Source organism: Halichondria panicea, chromosome 4 (assembly GCF_963675165.1).
Source record: "Halichondria panicea chromosome 4, odHalPani1.1, whole genome shotgun sequence".
Taxonomy (NCBI): Eukaryota; Metazoa; Porifera; class Demospongiae; order Suberitida; family Halichondriidae; genus Halichondria; species Halichondria panicea.
This window is the reverse complement of record NC_087380.1, coordinates 906,845-924,502: the sequence shown is the minus strand read 5'-3', so window position 1 is coordinate 924,502 and position 17,658 is coordinate 906,845. Positions and strand designations below refer to the sequence as shown.

General features: G+C 43.0%; 3 protein-coding genes across 4 annotated transcripts; all 3 read left to right on the top strand.

The window, feature by feature from the left end:
• The first annotated feature begins 7 nt into the window (after positions 1-7).
• LOC135334898 (sterol carrier protein 2-like) lies at positions 8-8,349 on the top strand. Its single transcript, XM_064530269.1, has 14 exons — positions 8-169; positions 420-477; positions 578-649; positions 716-780; positions 1,261-1,389; positions 1,747-1,873; positions 2,178-2,328; positions 3,855-4,005; positions 4,977-5,124; positions 6,212-6,476; positions 6,982-7,042; positions 7,184-7,310; positions 7,722-7,801; positions 8,161-8,349. The coding sequence occupies exons 1-14, from the start codon at positions 119-121 to the stop codon at positions 8,251-8,253; spliced, it is 1,578 nt and encodes a 525-aa protein (XP_064386339.1). The 5' UTR covers positions 8-118; the 3' UTR covers positions 8,254-8,349.
• Positions 8,350-8,379: 30 nt separating this feature from the next.
• LOC135334886 (dynein axonemal intermediate chain 3-like) lies at positions 8,380-15,771 on the top strand. Of its 2 annotated transcripts, none has more exons than XM_064530248.1 (19): positions 8,380-8,746; positions 8,809-8,913; positions 9,055-9,216; positions 9,491-9,649; positions 9,868-10,025; positions 10,376-10,566; positions 10,959-11,173; positions 11,253-11,345; positions 11,750-11,952; positions 12,104-12,227; positions 12,319-12,403; positions 12,527-12,621; positions 12,850-13,044; positions 14,447-14,577; positions 14,748-14,821; positions 14,919-15,010; positions 15,207-15,329; positions 15,386-15,445; positions 15,591-15,771. In XM_064530248.1, exons 1-19 carry the CDS (start codon positions 8,510-8,512, stop codon positions 15,672-15,674), a joined length of 2,586 nt encoding a protein of 861 aa, XP_064386318.1. In that variant the 5' UTR covers positions 8,380-8,509; the 3' UTR covers positions 15,675-15,771. The 2 variants fall into 2 exon arrangements, with proteins under 2 accessions (XP_064386318.1, XP_064386317.1); XM_064530247.1 differs by having other exon boundaries at positions 12,524-12,621.
• Positions 15,772-15,834: 63 nt separating this feature from the next.
• LOC135334912 (calcium and integrin-binding protein 1-like) lies at positions 15,835-17,641 on the top strand. The gene is made up of 8 exons (XM_064530285.1): positions 15,835-16,048; positions 16,150-16,184; positions 16,282-16,426; positions 16,606-16,716; positions 16,769-16,811; positions 16,910-17,049; positions 17,346-17,437; positions 17,491-17,641. The coding sequence occupies exons 1-8, from the start codon at positions 15,998-16,000 to the stop codon at positions 17,510-17,512; spliced, it is 639 nt and encodes a 212-aa protein (XP_064386355.1). The 5' UTR covers positions 15,835-15,997; the 3' UTR covers positions 17,513-17,641.
• Positions 17,642-17,658: the final 17 nt, after the last annotated feature.

The following is a 17,658-nucleotide window of genomic DNA, read 5'->3' as shown; positions in this document are numbered from 1 at the left end:
ATGTTTGACCTTTTAGATCTATAGCTAGTTTGCTAAGTCAGCAATTTTAAAGCCATATACAGAAGCTAGAACTAGAAGCAAGCCTCCATTTCCATCTGACTGACTGACTGTGTAAAGCATGGCTGCTCCAAGGAGAAAGGTGTATGTTGTTGGAGTTGGAATGACCAAGGTGATTTAATATTGCATGCATGGTGTGTCACCAACCAACCAACGATTGTGCCTAGCGCCTAGCTCCACGTGTACGTGTGTGTGTGTGTTACTCTGTGTGTTGATTGAGCCTAATATATAGGTATGCGTGGAGATATTGAGCCTAATTAACTCATTACCCTCCCCCCCCCCACACACACACACACACACACACACCCACCCACACACACACACACACACACACACACACACACACACACACACACACACAGTTTGAGAAGCCAGGGCGGAGGGAGGACTTTGACTATCCTGATATGGCTAAAGAAGCTGGTAATCTTAGAGCTATCAAAATACATTCCAGTAACAAAATACATTCCAGTAACAACATCCCTATATACCTTATACTGTATCCCCTATCCCTTGTATATAGTAACCAAGGCTCTCACTGATGCTGGACTTCCCTATACTGTCATCCAGCAAGCAGCAGTCGGCTATTGCTATGGTAATATACATATACAGTACTATTTATCATGTGAACTACATGTGATAATAATTTCCTCCCGTGTAGGTGATTCTGGGTGTGGTCAACGATCCCTCTACCCAATCGGATTGACTGGAATACCCATCTACAATGTGATTATCTGTTCATTGTCTTTTGACCCTTCCATTCATTCCCATTCATGTATGATTATATACAAAGTGCCACTGTGCCTGTGTGTGCCTGTGTGCCTGTGCCTGTGTGTGCCTGTGTGCCTGTGCCTGTGTGTGCCTGTGCCTGTGCCTCTGTGTGCCTGTGTGCCTGTGCCTCTGTGTGCCTGTGCCTGTGCCTGTGCCTCTGTGTGCCTGTATGCCTGTGCCTGTGCCTCTGTGTGCCTGTGTGCCTGTGCCTCTGTGTGCCTGTGCCTGTGCCTGTGCCTGTGTGCCTGCATATGTGTGTGCTTGATTGAAGGGTATGCAAAAGGTAGGGATGGACAAAGATTGTCAGTTCCCAATCAAACGGAAAGCTTCTAATTATACGATGGTTGGAATCCTACGTACTTGTGTCTAGGTTATGTGTGTGCCTGCAATGAAGTAGTGGTATATATATATGTGTGCTCACTGTGTGTGCGTCAGGTGAACAACGCGTGTGCCACTGGGTCCACTGCACTGGTCCTGGCCAAGCAGCTCATAGAGGGAGGCTCTGCAGACTGTGTCCTGGCACTAGGGTTTGAGAAGATGGATAGAGGCTCTCTCTCCTCTAAGGTTAGCAGTCCTATATAGCTATGCTACGTGTTTTCCTGAAGCATTTCAGTGGCTATACTTTTGGATGGCCATAACTTTTTTTTTCTGGAAGGTCCAATTTTAAAACTAAAGGATGCATTGTATAGCTCTTGAAAAGACCTTTCATATGGTAACTATTCTGATGGGTCTTCCATCAATTTGTCAAATCCTTAATTAGTAGTGATGTTGTAGATTGTACCAGCTAGCCCCTAAGTTAGTATAGGTGTCAGGCCCAATGGTTTTGTGTTATGTTAGCTGCCCCTTATCCAATAAGACTATCTTTTGTGTGCTACCTCTCGACCACAACCCCATTGTGTGTGTGTGTGTACTGTACTGTAGTACACTGATCGAGTAAACCCGGTACAAGACCATGTGGGTGTGTTGGCTGATCGCTATGGCATCTCCGGAGCACCTATCACTCCTCAGATGTTCGGCAGTGCAGGGAGAGAACACATGGAGAAATATGGTGGGCACGATCATCACAAAACTACCATTTGGTGGGGCTTTTCTCTAGTATCTATTGTCCTGTAAAAGTGAGATTTTTGGCTTGGACAGTAGATTTAGTACATGTAAGTGTTCCTGTAGTTATGGCCACCCAAAAGTAAAGGTCTAATACTCTGCTCCATTTTTGTGTAGTTTGCTACAATTTTGAACCTTTCTTTCGAGCGATCTCCCATGCATGCATGCAGTACATGTAGTCTTATTAGCTGGATCTATGTGTTTCTTTGCCAACCAGCATGTCCCACGTTTATACTTATCTCTCTATGTAGGTACTACTGCTGAGCACTTTGCTAAGATAGCTGAGAAGAACCACCGCCACTCAGCCAACAACCCAAACTCTCAGTTCAGAGATGTTTATACACTGGACCAGATCAAGTCCTCCAGGATGGTGTATGAGCCTCTCACAAAGCTGCAGTGCTGGTGAGTGGGTTACACCATTGTTACAAGCTAGTTAAAGGGCACAAGCACATTATATACGTATTAGATCCCGTTTGAGTGTATTTAGCAGGGAACTATGAGCTATAGTACCGGTACTATAGATTGCTCTGGGCTACAAACTACAACATTGTACATTGTATTGTGATTTACAAGAAGATACACATGTAATAACATAAAAATTATTGTTGCTAGATGCTTTGTCTAGTAATATAATAACAGGACTAGAATGAAAGAGAGAAGCTCCAGTTTCTTTTTTTGGCTTTGTTCAAGAGTAGTAAGAGACGCTTGTTTTTTGGGCAGTGTGCTGTGCTTTTTTGCTGCAAGGCTGCATGGGGGAGGAGCTGGATGTATGGAAGTGCTGGGATTCTAGCTTTGGCTTCTTCCTAAAGTTCCTTTCGCTTTGTTCAAGAGTAGTATAGGAGCCGCTCGTTTGCTGGGCTTGTTTGCTGCAAATTCTAACTTAGGTGTCTTCCTTTCGCTTTGTGAGAGTAGTATACGAGCCGCTCGTTTCTTGGGAAGTGTGCTGGGCTTGTTTGCTGCAAAACTGGGGGAGGAGCTGGATGTTTCCGTTTTGTGGGTGGAGCTAGGACTATAATTTTGTCAATCAAACTGAGGTGGAGGAACAGGGTTGACTTGAATAGAGACCACAGATTTAGTAGAGACACAGAGATGCCAACTTCAGATATTAGTTTTCAAAACTGAGAATAATGAATGATGCAGTTGCTAGGTTGGCTGTTTATATAGGTTGACTGTTGCTAAGCTAGTGCATTTCTAGTAGCCAATAGGTTTTGGGATCTAAATCAGTTAGCACATGTGCATTCGGTATCTATGTGTTATAGTGTCCCTCATCCCTCGAGCTTTGGGACACTAACACATAGATACCTCTTGCCCATGTTCTAAATAATAGTTAGACACTGTTTTGGAGGTGTCTATGGGATTTAGAAGCCCAAAGGCACTGATTTAGTATCCCGAGCGTAGCGAGGGTACTACAAGTGGCTGAGGGCTTCTAAATCACATGGACACCGACAAACAGTGTCTAACTCATTTAGATACTAGCGTGCATGCCCAAACCTTGCCCTCGAGGCTTGACTACAATACAATTACTTGGCAACAGAATACTAGGTATACTAAGTAAGTTGTAGGTATACTAAGTCCCATAGTATACCTGCTCTGAGGCACTTTTCCCATGTACTTCCCATGTAGATCTAATTATCTACTAGTGTCTAACTATAACTTGTTTGTCAGGAAATATTTAGATACTAACTACCTTGTATGGGTTCTTAGACTAGAATTATAATTATGCTTAATAGTAACGAAAACCATCTTCCCCCCCCCCCCCGGCCTAGCTACTTCCTCACTCTCTCTCCCCTTTTTTCCGGGCCCTACTATCCCACTGCCTCTCATTGCTTAATCACGCCGTCACACACACACACACACACAGAGTCTCACCTCACACACCCCACCTCACACACACACACACACACACACACACACACACACACACACAGTCCCACCTCTGACGGCAGTGCTGCTGCTGTATTGTGCAGTGAAGAGTTTGTCAAGAGAAACAATCTACAGAAGAAAGCTGTCCTCATCGTTGCTATGGAAATGGCCACCGACCTACCCAGTACCTTCAAGGAAGGCAGCTGCATGAAAATGGTGAGTCCCTGGGGAAAACAATCTTTGTTGTTTATGTTAACAACAAATGTACTGGTGTTAATGCATACAGTAACAATGTACTCAATCATAGTGTTCACAGGGTTCACTAGTTTACAAGTGCTTTCACTAGGGTAGGAAGTTGTTCTAGTGTTAAGTTCACTGACACGTACTATACCTACATGAGTGAAACAATGGGAACTTAATTGTCTGGCTTTGCTTCAAGCTGTGTACTATGCAGTGGCGTAGCCAGAGGGGTGCAGAGGGTGCTCCAGCACCCCCCTATGGCCTCAGACTCTGCTCCACAAGAGCTGATATGAGATCGAGAGTACTAAGCTCTATAATTGCACGATCAACTCAAAACTCCACCTCCAAATATTCATTCCAGTCAGTGCACATGCGCAAAGCCATGTGGCTGAGCAGACCAAGGTCCCCCACAGAGTTGCAGACTGTTCAGCATATCACCATCATCATGTCACTCTTTGAGTTGAGCCCAGTTCACAGAGCAGCACTGCAAAACTGCAAGTGGCTTGCCACCCTGTCCTTGATCCTGCTAATTCACAAACAGAACCTGGTTAATAATTGTCACAACTCAAAACAATCTTCAGATGAAGATGTGGCTTAACCACCAGTACCCTCAAAACAGCAGTACTCTCATTTCTTTAGCCAGATTGCGTTAGAATCAATCTCAGAGCATGTAACAACAAAAAATTTCTGGGGGAGTGACCCCAGACCCCCCACTAGTAATTCTGACAATCCATTCATCAAGCACCCCCCTCTCTCAAATCCTGGCTACGCCCCTACTATGGAGCATATAATATGGAAACTGTTTTATAATGCTTTCAGTCTCATTTTGCTCATACAATAATTATTATAATAATTATATGAACATGTACGTACTTATGTCCCCAAAGCGACCATTTTCAAGTTGTGTGTGTGTGTGTGATTTTACCTACCACTCTCCAACACTGCAGGTTGGCTATGACATGACTAAGAAAGCTGCTGCGGCAGTGTATGCCAAGTCTGGCCACACCCCACAGGAAGTGGACGTGGTGGAACTACACGATTGCTTCTCAGCCAACGAGCTCATCACGTACGAGGGACTGGGGCTTTGTCCCGAAGGTGACGCCCTATAATAGATAATTATAGACATCAGTGCACTTGAGCTAGTCTCGCGGGCCACACTAGAACAAAGTATAGTATGGCCTGCGAGACTACTATCGGTAGTGCACGTGTTACTACCTGTACTGGCCATACAATTACAAGCAGTTCCTCACATATATATATACAGTGTAGTCCGTGCGTAGCCTCACTCCCGGCCAAACTAAGTTTAGTTATCTAACATATCGGGTAAGCAACCTTTGTAGTTAGTTACATTAGAGAAAGATGACTGGTAGCTAGCAAGGTTACGCATGTACATAGCCCCTGAAGGGTTCCAATAGTTTACATGTCTCTTATAAACTGTGCCAGCTGTGATCAAAGCTTGCAATGGCAGCTGTAATAATAGATATGTGGATGTATAAGTGATACCTTTGTTTAACCATAGATTGAATAGATAGGGAGAGGGATTGGAAACGGAAGTAGCGTCACGTGACATTTTACATTGAATTTGCAGCATGGCAGCAGAGAGCCTTTGATGTCAATCCGTGTTACGGTTGCTCAACACGCGGGAAACAATGTTTCATGAATTATGATCACTACAAGATATTCAGAGCCCCCCTAAAACGTCATTCTCATGCCCCCTAATGGTGAGCAACAGTTGGAAAAGAAAAAATACATTTTTGACTTTTGTGAAGAGAGCTAGAGGTACAAAACACGCTATGAGATCTTTATATACCTAGAATGCTTCTAATATAGCTAAGACTGTGCAACTCATCGGTGTACTGTGTCCCATATGGTCTCAAGTGTCAGTTGGAAGTGCAAGTTTTGTAGTATAATCTAGCAGACAAGATTTTACCAATGTTAGATACACAGCCTCGATTAAACCCCGGCGTAACGCGGATATAATTCGAGGTAACTTCCGTTTCCAATCCCTCTCCCTATTCAATCTATGCTTTAACCCTTTTTCACTTAGTGTATACACAGTGGGACCACACTATAAGCTCTCCTACACATTTGAGGTCAATTAGGCTACTAGCTTTTAATATTATACTATATACAAAACAGTTGAAGTGGTTGTATGGTTGTATCCATACTCACGCATACGCAGGTAAAGCTGGTGAGATGATTGATCGCGGTGATAACACATACGGAGGCAAGTACGTCATCAACCCGAGTGGTGGGCTCATCTCCAAGGGCCATCCCCTTGGGGCCACTGGTCTGGCCCAATGTGCAGAGCTGTGCTGGCAGCTCAGAGGAGAGGCCGACCTGAGACAGGTGCCCGGCGCTAAATTGGGACTACAGCACAACCTCGGACTGGGAGGGGCCTGCGTGGTGTCACTATATAAACTCGGGTTCCCATCAAGTGTGCCCAGGTGTGTAATTAGTGTGTGTGGGCGTTGTATTGTGATAAAGTTGACACTTTTAGAGATAAAGGTCATGTGTTAGTTTTGTGGGTGGATGTGGTCATGAATATCATTAAGATTGATTAATAACTCTGTGTGTGTTGAATTTCCAAATCTGTTTCAAGCCAAGAGAGGTCAGTTTCTTTATACCCGTACCCAGCCAGGCATCTTGTTTGTGTTCTAATAATGAGTTTTATCTATCAGTATATAATACTAAATTAATATGGGGCCCCCCCGGCTGGCTGTGTTTGCTAATTAAGATATACAATACTTGTGTACCATACTTGTATAGGGAGGGAGCCAATGGTTGCCATGTGTGGTTGTCACAGCTCTAAGTGGTCTGTATTACAAGCTACATAGTGTCTATAGGTATCAGACAGTTTCGATCTAGAGTATACTCGTGTCCTCCTCCCACACACACCCACACTACACACGCCCACACACACCCACACTACACACGCCCACACACACACAGTGTGATGAGTGGACCACAGTGTGCACCACTAATTGACCTCATTGCAGAGGAGATATCGAAGGTATGTAATTAGAGACACAGGATGTCCCCACCTAGTACCTATAGCAACTTCTGCTGGGCTACCAGTTTTGTGTAGTCTCTGCGTTTGTAGCGTAGTTATCCAGTGGTGGTTCGTTACGTTATGATCCTCCCTCCTCCTCAGAATGGAGCCGATCTTGTGAAGAAAGTGAAAGGCATCTATATATTCAAGATCAAAACTTCCGATGGTGCAGTGACAGAATGGAAGATAGACCTCAAGAATGGCACGGGGTCAGTCACGAAGGGACCAGGTGACTATTTATATGCATGAGCAAACAGGCCAGACGAGTGTACGTAGCTAGAGCTAATAATAAAGTCTCACTGATGATACAGTGGAACCTCTGTTCAACCACCTCCGAATAAAGGCCAGTTGCTATTTAACGGCCAGGCACCCAGGTCCCAAATGAACAGTTTGTGTATAAAACAACCTCTCAACAAAGGTCACCTCTGTATAAAGGCCAAAACATTGTTCCCCAAAGGTGTCCGTTATAGAGGGGTTCCACTGTACTAGCTATAAAGTATCATTCTATGAGTTCCTATTTAGTTACTTTTACTGATCGACACACACCACGCACACACACACACACACGCACGCACGCACGCACGCACACACACACACACACACACACACACTGGAATCTTTTTTTTTTCACTATTTGCAGGTCAGAAGGGAAACTGTACTATCACCATGAAGGATGAGGACTTTATGGACATGGCTAGTGGAAAGCTGAGTGGACAGAAGGTGAACACTTGTACACTGGCTATATTATATATGCTAACAGTCTTGCTCTCATTGTATTGTAAACCACAAACAAATGTTGTTCTGAGAAAATAATTGGCTGTTTAGAAATGCCGTTACATGTACATTTGTAGTGGGCTTGTCTTTGTGTACTTATGTTGTTTCCAAACCATTATACATTATACCATAGTTCATTTGATTTTACTACAGTCGGTCATGTAACTAGAGTTCTGGTGATCTAAATATTCAACGATTTTGTTGATAATTCACACTACAAGGTGTGAATGTTTGTAGCGTGTGTTTACTTGTCCTATGGTAAGGTGACTATTTTAGAGTACTGTTTTCTTTCTTTGTACATGCAGGCTTTTTTCGAAGGCAAGCTGAAGATTGCTGGAAACACTGCTCTGGCTATGAAGTTGCAGACTATAATAAAGCCACCAAAGTCTAAGCTGTAGGACTCTTTTGGTTTTCCCATTTGTGATTAGAAACATTGTGAAAGTATTTATGAGTTATTTTTACCCCTACAGTAATTTTACATTACATGTACATTGTACCTCGTAATAAACCGCGGCCATAAACGGTTGACATCTACCTCTATAGGTAAAGATTAAAAAATTCTTGCGGCTCTGTTTGGAAGTTGATTTTTCTAACCTCGAGGTAGTTCACAGTCACTATAGCAACAAGCAAGAGAAGGCTCTAAAGGAGTACACAATGCCTGCGCCTGAGGGTACCAAACAAGAAGAAGTGATCCCTCCTGCAATCTCTATCCCTGATGGCATTAAACCACTGTTTTTCTCCGGGCCAAGTCAACAGATATTTGAATGTGTAGTCGACACTCACCTCACAAGTGACAATCCGCACAAGCTCATCCTGAAAGCAAAAATATTAGACGATTTTAAAACTCGAGCGGCCGTGTGTGATTTCCACCCTGTAAAGAAACAAGTACAGGTACGTATGTGTGTATTTCCCATTTAATGCACACCCACAATGACCTTTGACCCCATTGGCAGGCGTACCCAGGAGAGGAACTACTGATTGTGTACGACCACGACTTTCAGTACGGAGAAAATTTTTACATTTGCATCACCGAAGAAGCTAAAGAAAGAATCCTAAATGTAATTTTTGTGTATACGGCCCTCAACCACTAATTTACTACTGAGCCAATATCTGGCATATTGCACTCGTGCTCAAATAACTAATACTTGGGGCAGCCTTATACCTGTATGTTTACTGAGCAATTTTTAACCCCTAACCAGCCACCTAAGGAAGACCTCGGAGAAGAAGGGGTTAAAGAAGGGGGCAGCAAAGAAGAGGAAGAGGATGATGTGATCCCATCCACCCCCGTCCCTCGAGAGTGGGAATGTCTCGGCTCTGACACTGAGATCAGAGAGAGCCTTGTCACAGACAGCAGACCATTGGTGCGAGAATATGGTCATGTATTTTAGAGTGATATGCCCCGAAAAGTGGTGGGTAATTTTTAATCCTCACTTTCAATTAAATTTGCCTCTTTTATCCGGTGGGGGGGGGGGGGGGGGGTGGTGTAGCCTATGGTAATGGTAAAGTAGGCCTATAAGAGGTGGTTATTAGAAGCCACCACCACCGACCAGTGTGGGCACATCTCTGTAAGGCTATGATTATACAATGTGTATAAGAGTCTTTATAAATACATTTCTGGGATTTTCTTTCCTACAGATCAGTTTCAAAGTGTCTCGTAAAAGAATGTATTTCAACTCTCCTGTTAGCTTGAGTGACCACCTTGCCTCAGTGCACTCTGACCTCGTCCTAGATATCTCTCCTCATGATGAACCCAACTATCAGCTATGCAGATCTGAGATGGACATTGCTGTACAGGTGTGTGTGTGGTGTGAGGTGTGTGGGTGGGTGGGTGGGTGGTGTGTGTTTGTGGTGTGTATAGGATGAATATTTAGGCATTAATTGCGTACTTTACATTGTAAATTCAACAATTGAAAACAAAAGCAAAAAATGAAATAAACTATGTAGCAATGGCTTTCAGCAACCCCTGCAGTACACACATACCCTAGTCTACTACCCCTTCTCTTGCTACCCAGGCTGTACCTGACACTTGTGAGGGCTCCTGTCAGACTGAGTGGAGGTCACCAGTCAATGCTGCAGTGCAGTACAGTCCTCGTGAGCTGCCACCACAGGAAGCACATACCCAGTGGGAGAGTCAGGCCATGAGTGACTTCCTTAGCAAGGCCTACCCCAGGTACACATACACTGTTAGTACTACATGTACTGTATTTCAGTAGCTACCTTTGAAGACCCACAACTTAACAAAACTGAAGTGTGCGTTTAAAAGCTCTTTGAAAGGCCTATCAACTGATGTGTTTAAATTAGCTATTGATTTTGGGCCCAAATCTTTAGTTTGTCATAAGCTGTTATTTTTCTGATACTGAGCTACCATAATTATAACAATTTATACTGTGTACTTTGTACTTTGCAATCACACCCTCCTTGCAAGTGTACAGTCTTCATACATGTAGTTGCTGCACATGTGTCTCTACATTGCTTCTAATGTCCAAACCCAACCACCACTGACAACCCCTCTCCCATCAGAATGGAGCTAAGCCTCCAACAAAACCAGATCATGGACATATTAGCAGACGACTACACAAACCTGTCAGAGACTGACTTCATCACTGGGAACAAGTCTGACACTAATCTGAAAGAGTACCAATCCTTCACTGACCTCAAGTTCTCTAAAGATAAACTCATCACTTGCGTTGACTGGCACCCCACCATCAAGGGTCAGTAGCTAGCATGCTCACAAGTGGGTCACCATATCTGGCCTATTTATATCATTAAATGTTGTATGTACTGTACCATACTAAATGGTAGTCAGTTAGAAGTACTGTACACAAGTAAGGGCTTTCACCAACTTCTTTACTGAATGTGCACGCATACGTAGCTAGGCTAACTGGTCTACAATGAATGTACTTATAATGCCATGATATTGCTTATGCAAGTATGCAGCTATAATTATTCCCTCCCCCCATCCACACACACCCTCACACACACACCACCCCCTCACACACCTACCCACACACACACACGGCACCCACCCTCACACACACACAACACCCACACCCTCACACACCCACACACCCCCTCACACACACACACACACACACACACACAGGTATCATTGCCGTGTCTTGTGGTCAGAACTACTCATTTGACGAACGTATACAACTCTCCAATCGTCTTCTCCTCTCAAAATCTCTCATCCTTATATGGAGTTTCACTGACCCCATTCATCCCCAACTGTTTCTAGAAGCTCCTGATGACGTGCTCTGTTTCAAATTTAACCCTTCTGACCCCAACATAGTCATCGGAGGATGTGCTAATGGTCAGGTAAACATCGTTATAAAAACACTAGACACTAGACACACACACACACACACGCACATACACACACGCACACACGATACAGGTGGTGCTATGGGACTTAGGGGAATATCAAGACAGACTGCAAGTAAACAAATCTCAGGAATCTTCTGATGTTCGAAGTGCTGCTGCTAACATGGTGAGGCTAGTCTTACTTTAACTTTACTACCTTACCAAAGCGTTGAATAGATCATCTTTGAACAGCCATAACTTTAGTTTTGTTGGTCCGATAGTGTTAATTTTATGATTTTCTGAAAGCTTAGAGAGAGGCCTTTCAGATGATGTGTTAAAATCAAAAGTCTATTTGAGCCTGTTTTTGACAAAATATCATGGGCTATAACCCATGATATTTTCCCGAAAACTGGGAATTATGGCCCGTTCAAAATTTGAGATTTGAGTATACCATCTAAATGGGCTCCTTCTAAGCTTTCAGAAAATCAGAAAGTCCTTTAATTTGGATAATCAGAACTCTAGTTACTGAGCCAACTCCAGTACTCTCATACACGTACATGTACACGTCCATTAATTCCATCTTTTTTGCAGGCTATCTTTGACACTGACCCCAAGTTGGACCATGCTCCAATGGTACAGTACGCTGCTGTCAGCTCTATCAAGGACAGTCACAGTTTGGCCGTGTGTCATGTGCAGTGGGTGCCGGAGCATATCGAGGTGTCTACTAAGAACTTTCAAGTACTGGAGGGAGTTGGAGGAAAAACCAATCAAATCATCAGTGCTAGCATTGATGGGTGAGTGTGTGTGTGTGTTAAGATTCAATCCAATTGTATTTAGTAGTTATTCTAAACCTACATGTTAATTATTCCTGTATCCTAAACGTTGGTATTACCAATTCTACCTCCCACCCACACACACCCCCACACCCCCCCACACATCACACAGTAACGTATTGTTCTGGGACATTCGACCGTCTGTTCAGAGGAAAGTGAGTGTGCAGAAGTCCTCCACAGTGACTCCCGACCAACCGTATGCCCACATCAACCTCACCTGGAAACCATTCCTTAAAGTGAGGAAAAATAGCAGTAATTTATTATGTGGAGTACCATATTATATGTAGGAAATTTATGACAGTGTTAACTTGTGATTGCATCCCTCAGTTGCCCCTCGCTCGAGTGGATTTTCCTGGAATGTTTTCTGTCACTAGAGTTAGTATTCACGAGAAACACAAGCAGAAGCCCAAAGGTATTTCAGTATTTATGTTGGTATGCGTTTGATTTTATTATACCCTCGTCCACTTCTCATTCATGTGTGTATATAGTGCTAGTACCACAGACGTATTACTGATGTATGCATTGTTGTCAGTAGCTAGCTCTGACCTTGCGGAGGAGCCCAGTGTGACGGCCAGTGGAGAGGGCAAACCAATCGAGGGAGCATCCACCATGTTCTTCATTGGCTCTGAGGTAACTGTGAGGTTGCTGATACTCGCATGTATCCCACAGCTATACAAAGTCATACTAATTACGTTTGTACCAGTGAACTACAAGCCCAAATACAAACACTTACACATAGAATAGACCACAAAAACATTTGCAATGTAAAGTTGAAGTTATACACAGGTATATAGTAGATAGACTATACATACATGTAATAAATATGTAGCTATTAAGCTGCTTATTATTGTCTGTTAGGATGGTGAGGTAGCCTACTATGACTGGGTGCCCATGAGAGACTCTGAGAGCGGTAAACTGGTTCCCTCTCCACCAAAGTTCCATTCCAATACTCACAACGGCCCGGTGTCGTGTGTCGAGAGGTCACCTTTCTTCAGAGACATAGTCCTCTCCGTTGGCGGGTGGACCTGGGCCATCTGGAGAGAGGGGTCAAAGGTCAGAGTAGTGGGTGTAGCATACAGTACACATACATGTACCAATTGATTGATCACAAACTTTGATTCCTATACCACCCTATCAATTTTCTATTCATAAATTTGGAACCACATTTCCCCCACTTGTGCAAAATCCTGAAGAAACCCTGACTTGTGTTAGGAACGTCTGATTTCGAAGCTAAAAAATATGCGTCTAGTAGCTTTACTATCCCTGTCCTGTTCTCAACAGTTTGTACTATTATCATTCCATGTATGTTATGTATAATTTTTATGTATGTAGCATGCAATCATCCCCCCACGCATGCAAAACTCGATTGCTTTTATTGAAACAGTTTATATGTATAATAAAATCACTGAAGCTCTTCACGTCCTATTCTGTGTTATCTCAACACTCTAATCGTTCAACTACACAATTATGTATATAATTATGCAACATTCTATATATAATCTACTGAACTTCAGTCATCTGTCTCTTGTCAGTTCTCGTTCTTTCTTAGCCACGAAATGTACTCTTGGAATATATGCTCTTGAGTCCACACCTGATGCCTGCCCTGATACCTCTCCTGATGATGTTGGCCCTGATTCTTGAGAAATAGTTTCTGTAATTTTTGATGATCGTACGGCCCCATTTTTGCAATTCAGCCGGCACTTGCTGCTCTGCGAAAAACTTTTGCAGTGCAGCAGCATCGATTTGCTCGTCTTGATCTTGAGCGACAATTGACTGCTTGTCTTGCTCTGAAGCTGTTCCATCTGCAGAGTCGTCTTCTGTCTGTTGAGATTCAATAAGAGCTTGAAGCATAGCCTCAAACTTTGTTTCTTCAACAGGAGTAGCGTAAGCCACACTGGCTGTGAGGGCAACCAATGCCAGGACGAGAATAGCCACCTTCATTGTTTGAGAATCTGAGAATCAACCGTTTAGTTGCTGAATTTCTGTGAAATTTGCTTTGACTATAGATTATTTTTCTGGCTTTCTTTTATAGATCACCTTCATTTCAAAACAGAATGTTCATGATTATTTTAGGTGTTACATATACATATAATTTTTGGCTTTAAGATAAACAGTGTTTTTATGTGTCTTTGGCTTCTCTGAATTCTAAGAAGCCGAACACACACAAAAAACAAACAGTGTTAACATGACACGAAATGTTTATTATTCTCCTAGTTTTACAGCACACAATGTATTCATACACTCCTGGTGTTCTACAGTTTCATAGTTGACTTGACCAGTTAATGTACACACAACCTTTGTGTTTTCTAGCACAAGGGGGCAACATTAAACGTTCCATCTCCATTCCAAACGGGAGCGTCCAATAAGTCATCAGTTTTGCGTTTCATCAGTTTTGCATAGCATTATTTTTTGATAATTATCATAATTAATGATTCCTGTGTCCTCCTCCTTGTAGGGTGATGCCCTGCTCAAGTCTCACAGCTCGTCCGTGCAGCTGACTGGTGGGGCCTGGTGTCCAACACGTCCTGGAGTGTTCTTTGTAACTAAAGCCAATGGAAATGTTGATGTCTGGGACCTCATGGACAGGTGTGTGTGTGTGTGTGTGTGTGTGTGTGTGTGTGGGTGTGGGTGTGTGGGTGTGGGTGTGTGGGTATGTGTGTGGGTGTGGGTGTGTGGGTGTGTGTGTGCGAATTTTGATACTGTTTACATGCACTGTTAAAGTATTTACTTTCAAATTATGGTCCAATTGTTGACAGATCTCATGAACCACTGTTGGCTCAGAATGTTTCCCCCATGTGTATCACCTCTGTCTACCCATGGCCTCTCACCAGTGAGTTACTAGTGCAGCTCTAATAGAGTAGCCCAAGTCAAAGCTGCCTACAATAGTTAGTGTGTATAGTTATTGATGGCTGTGTTTGTATATACAGGTAAGCAGTTGATGCTGGCAGTGGGAGACAGTGGTGGTACTCTGCACATACTTGAGGTACCCTGGAGCTTGAGTCATCCCTCCAGTAATGAGGTGAATAAAATATTGTAAGTACGTTTTGAACGTACACTGTAATTTCAACCGTTTTAGTAGCTATCTTTGAGAGCCTGTAATTGTGTTCAGATTGTCCAACTTCTGCTCTCAGAATTGCCTTAATTTCAATACAAATTTTCTGGATAATCGAAATCCAACAAAACAGTTTTATAGTCATGTTTTAATTATTTTGTAGGTGTCCATAATGAAGTCATTCTTTGAGCGTGAGGAGAAACGTCTCGACTCTACCACTCAGCGATTGTCAACCAGGAAGATTGAAAAGAAGAAGCTGGACTCATCCAAAGTGGAGCCCAAGACAGTAAGACCACCAATATCTGTATTGATTGTATATGATTGATGATCTACCTTCACCAGGAGGAAGGAGGAGACACTACGAAAGCCGTGATAGACAACTCAGAGGAATTGGCAAAAAAAGTGAGTATATTAGACAAGAAATACTGTTCTCCATTGGAATTTTAGTGCCTTGAACGCATTGCACAACCTTAATCATAGAGGGGGAGAGAGGGAGTGTGTGTGTACTAGTACTGTACGCTAGTTACTGTCTATCCATCCATTTTAGGAATATGACGAATATCTGTCAATGGAGTTAAAGCTGCTTGTTGAACTGGGTCTAGTACAACTGAACTCTAGTACTGATGACTAGCTAGGATTGTGCATATTATGCTGTATGTTTATGTCAGTTGTCTATTTTATTTCATTTGGTTATGATCGTCACATAATAAAAACATTATCGTGTGTCACCATTTTCAAATCCGCGGCTTGACCTCGATAAGCAAACCCTATGAATTGTAGTGAAGCCATATTCCATACCATACCTCAACCTCATACAAAATTGCTTTTTTACCTTCTATACTTTTCGAGCTAGCTACTTTTACGTACTCAGATCTTGTCTACTGTATAGAGTACTATAGTGTTTAGTATTCAAGCTTTGCCTTATTCAATCCATCCGGTGTGAGCTAGTGCAATATGGGTGCCAAGTTAGCCACCTTCAGAGACGATGACATGTCTGGAATGTTGGTGAGTTTAATTCTGTGTGTGTGTGTGTGTGTGTGTGTACTGTGTATATCCACTGCACTAATGGCCGTTGAAACTTCAAATCCATACGTTCCTACATACAGGCTTGTACCTGTCTCAACAGAACAGAGATTTACCAGTGAGTCTGATACTATAAATACCGTCAACCAGCAACAGGATCGCGGGAAGTATCAACTAACCCCAACACACACACACACACACACACACACACACAGCACTTTCAAACACTTCTCAGCGCTGTACGAACTCTACACACCCAGTGAAGGGGAACAGAGGAGCTCAATCATCGACAATGGCTACATCAATCCTGAAGTCACTCTGCCCGTACAACACATCCTTGACAATCTACCTCAAATGAAGGTGAGGCATACAAAGTATATACTCTGTACTTAAATTGCCTGGGGCCTTAGATTTTTTTCGTAGCTACGTACCTGCATACAATTTCAAAATGCATTTAGTAGCTCTCTCGTAGCGAGGCCTATCATGGTGTTGTTCGATGATCCCTACACACCCACACACCCACACCCACACCCACACAGACGAACCCCCTGAGTGCGAGGATTTTGAAGGTGTTTACGTTTGGTTCAGAGAAAGAAGGTTTCATGAACTTTCTAGAGTTCCTTGAGATGATATCGGTATTCAACCCAAAGGTGAGCGAGCACACGCAATACCGTCTGTCGCTTCAATCCCTCCACTTCACAGACTTCCATTCAAGTGAGAACCGTGTACGCCTTCCGAGTGTATGGTGAGCCTCTATACCCACACTGTACTACCACGCCCCCTAGACCACCCCCCACACACATGTTGTACTGCTACACCACCCCCCCCCACACACACACACAGATCTGGACGGTGATGGCATTATCAGTCGCAGTGACTTGGATACATTACTGGACCTCCTCACCTCTACCAGCAACGTGGAGGAGGAGGACGGACCAGAAGATGAGATGTGGACACAAACTAAGCAAGTCACAATCGATGGTGTAAGTCATGTAATGTTGTTATTGCATAAGCGCTTCATTAATACTAAGGCATGATAGAAGCTACTATATTAATTATTTCTGGTATCACTTGTCTGGCCTGGAGGAAACCAGTACATACATGTACATGTATAGATGTTGTTGTTTTACGTGTTTCCATATAATTGTGTAACCTGGCTGACTGTTTGAAGTGTTGCTATGTATAATCTCATTTGCATGCTTCGTTGACTGTCTAATTATCGTCTAATTGTCCTAGTTAATTGTATAATATTTTGATTTATTGCTTGTATACTTGGTAGGTGTTCAAAGAGGTCAATAAAGAGGTCAAAGCTGATGGTCTTAGTAGCGAGGATTTTAGTTTCGCTCTGAGCAGATCCCCGGACTTTATCAGGTACATCTGGTAGCTATGGTTACTCGTGATTTACATAATGTTCCTTTCTGCAGCACTTTCAGTTTCAGACTGTGAGATAACAACTCAACAATCAAACAATCAATTTGTACTGTTTTTACTTCATTCGAACTGTCGACTCATTTTTATACCTGAACTTTTATTGTGATCTTTATAATAAATGACATTCATTGCTGTGTAATTTGACGCTTACCTTGAATGGT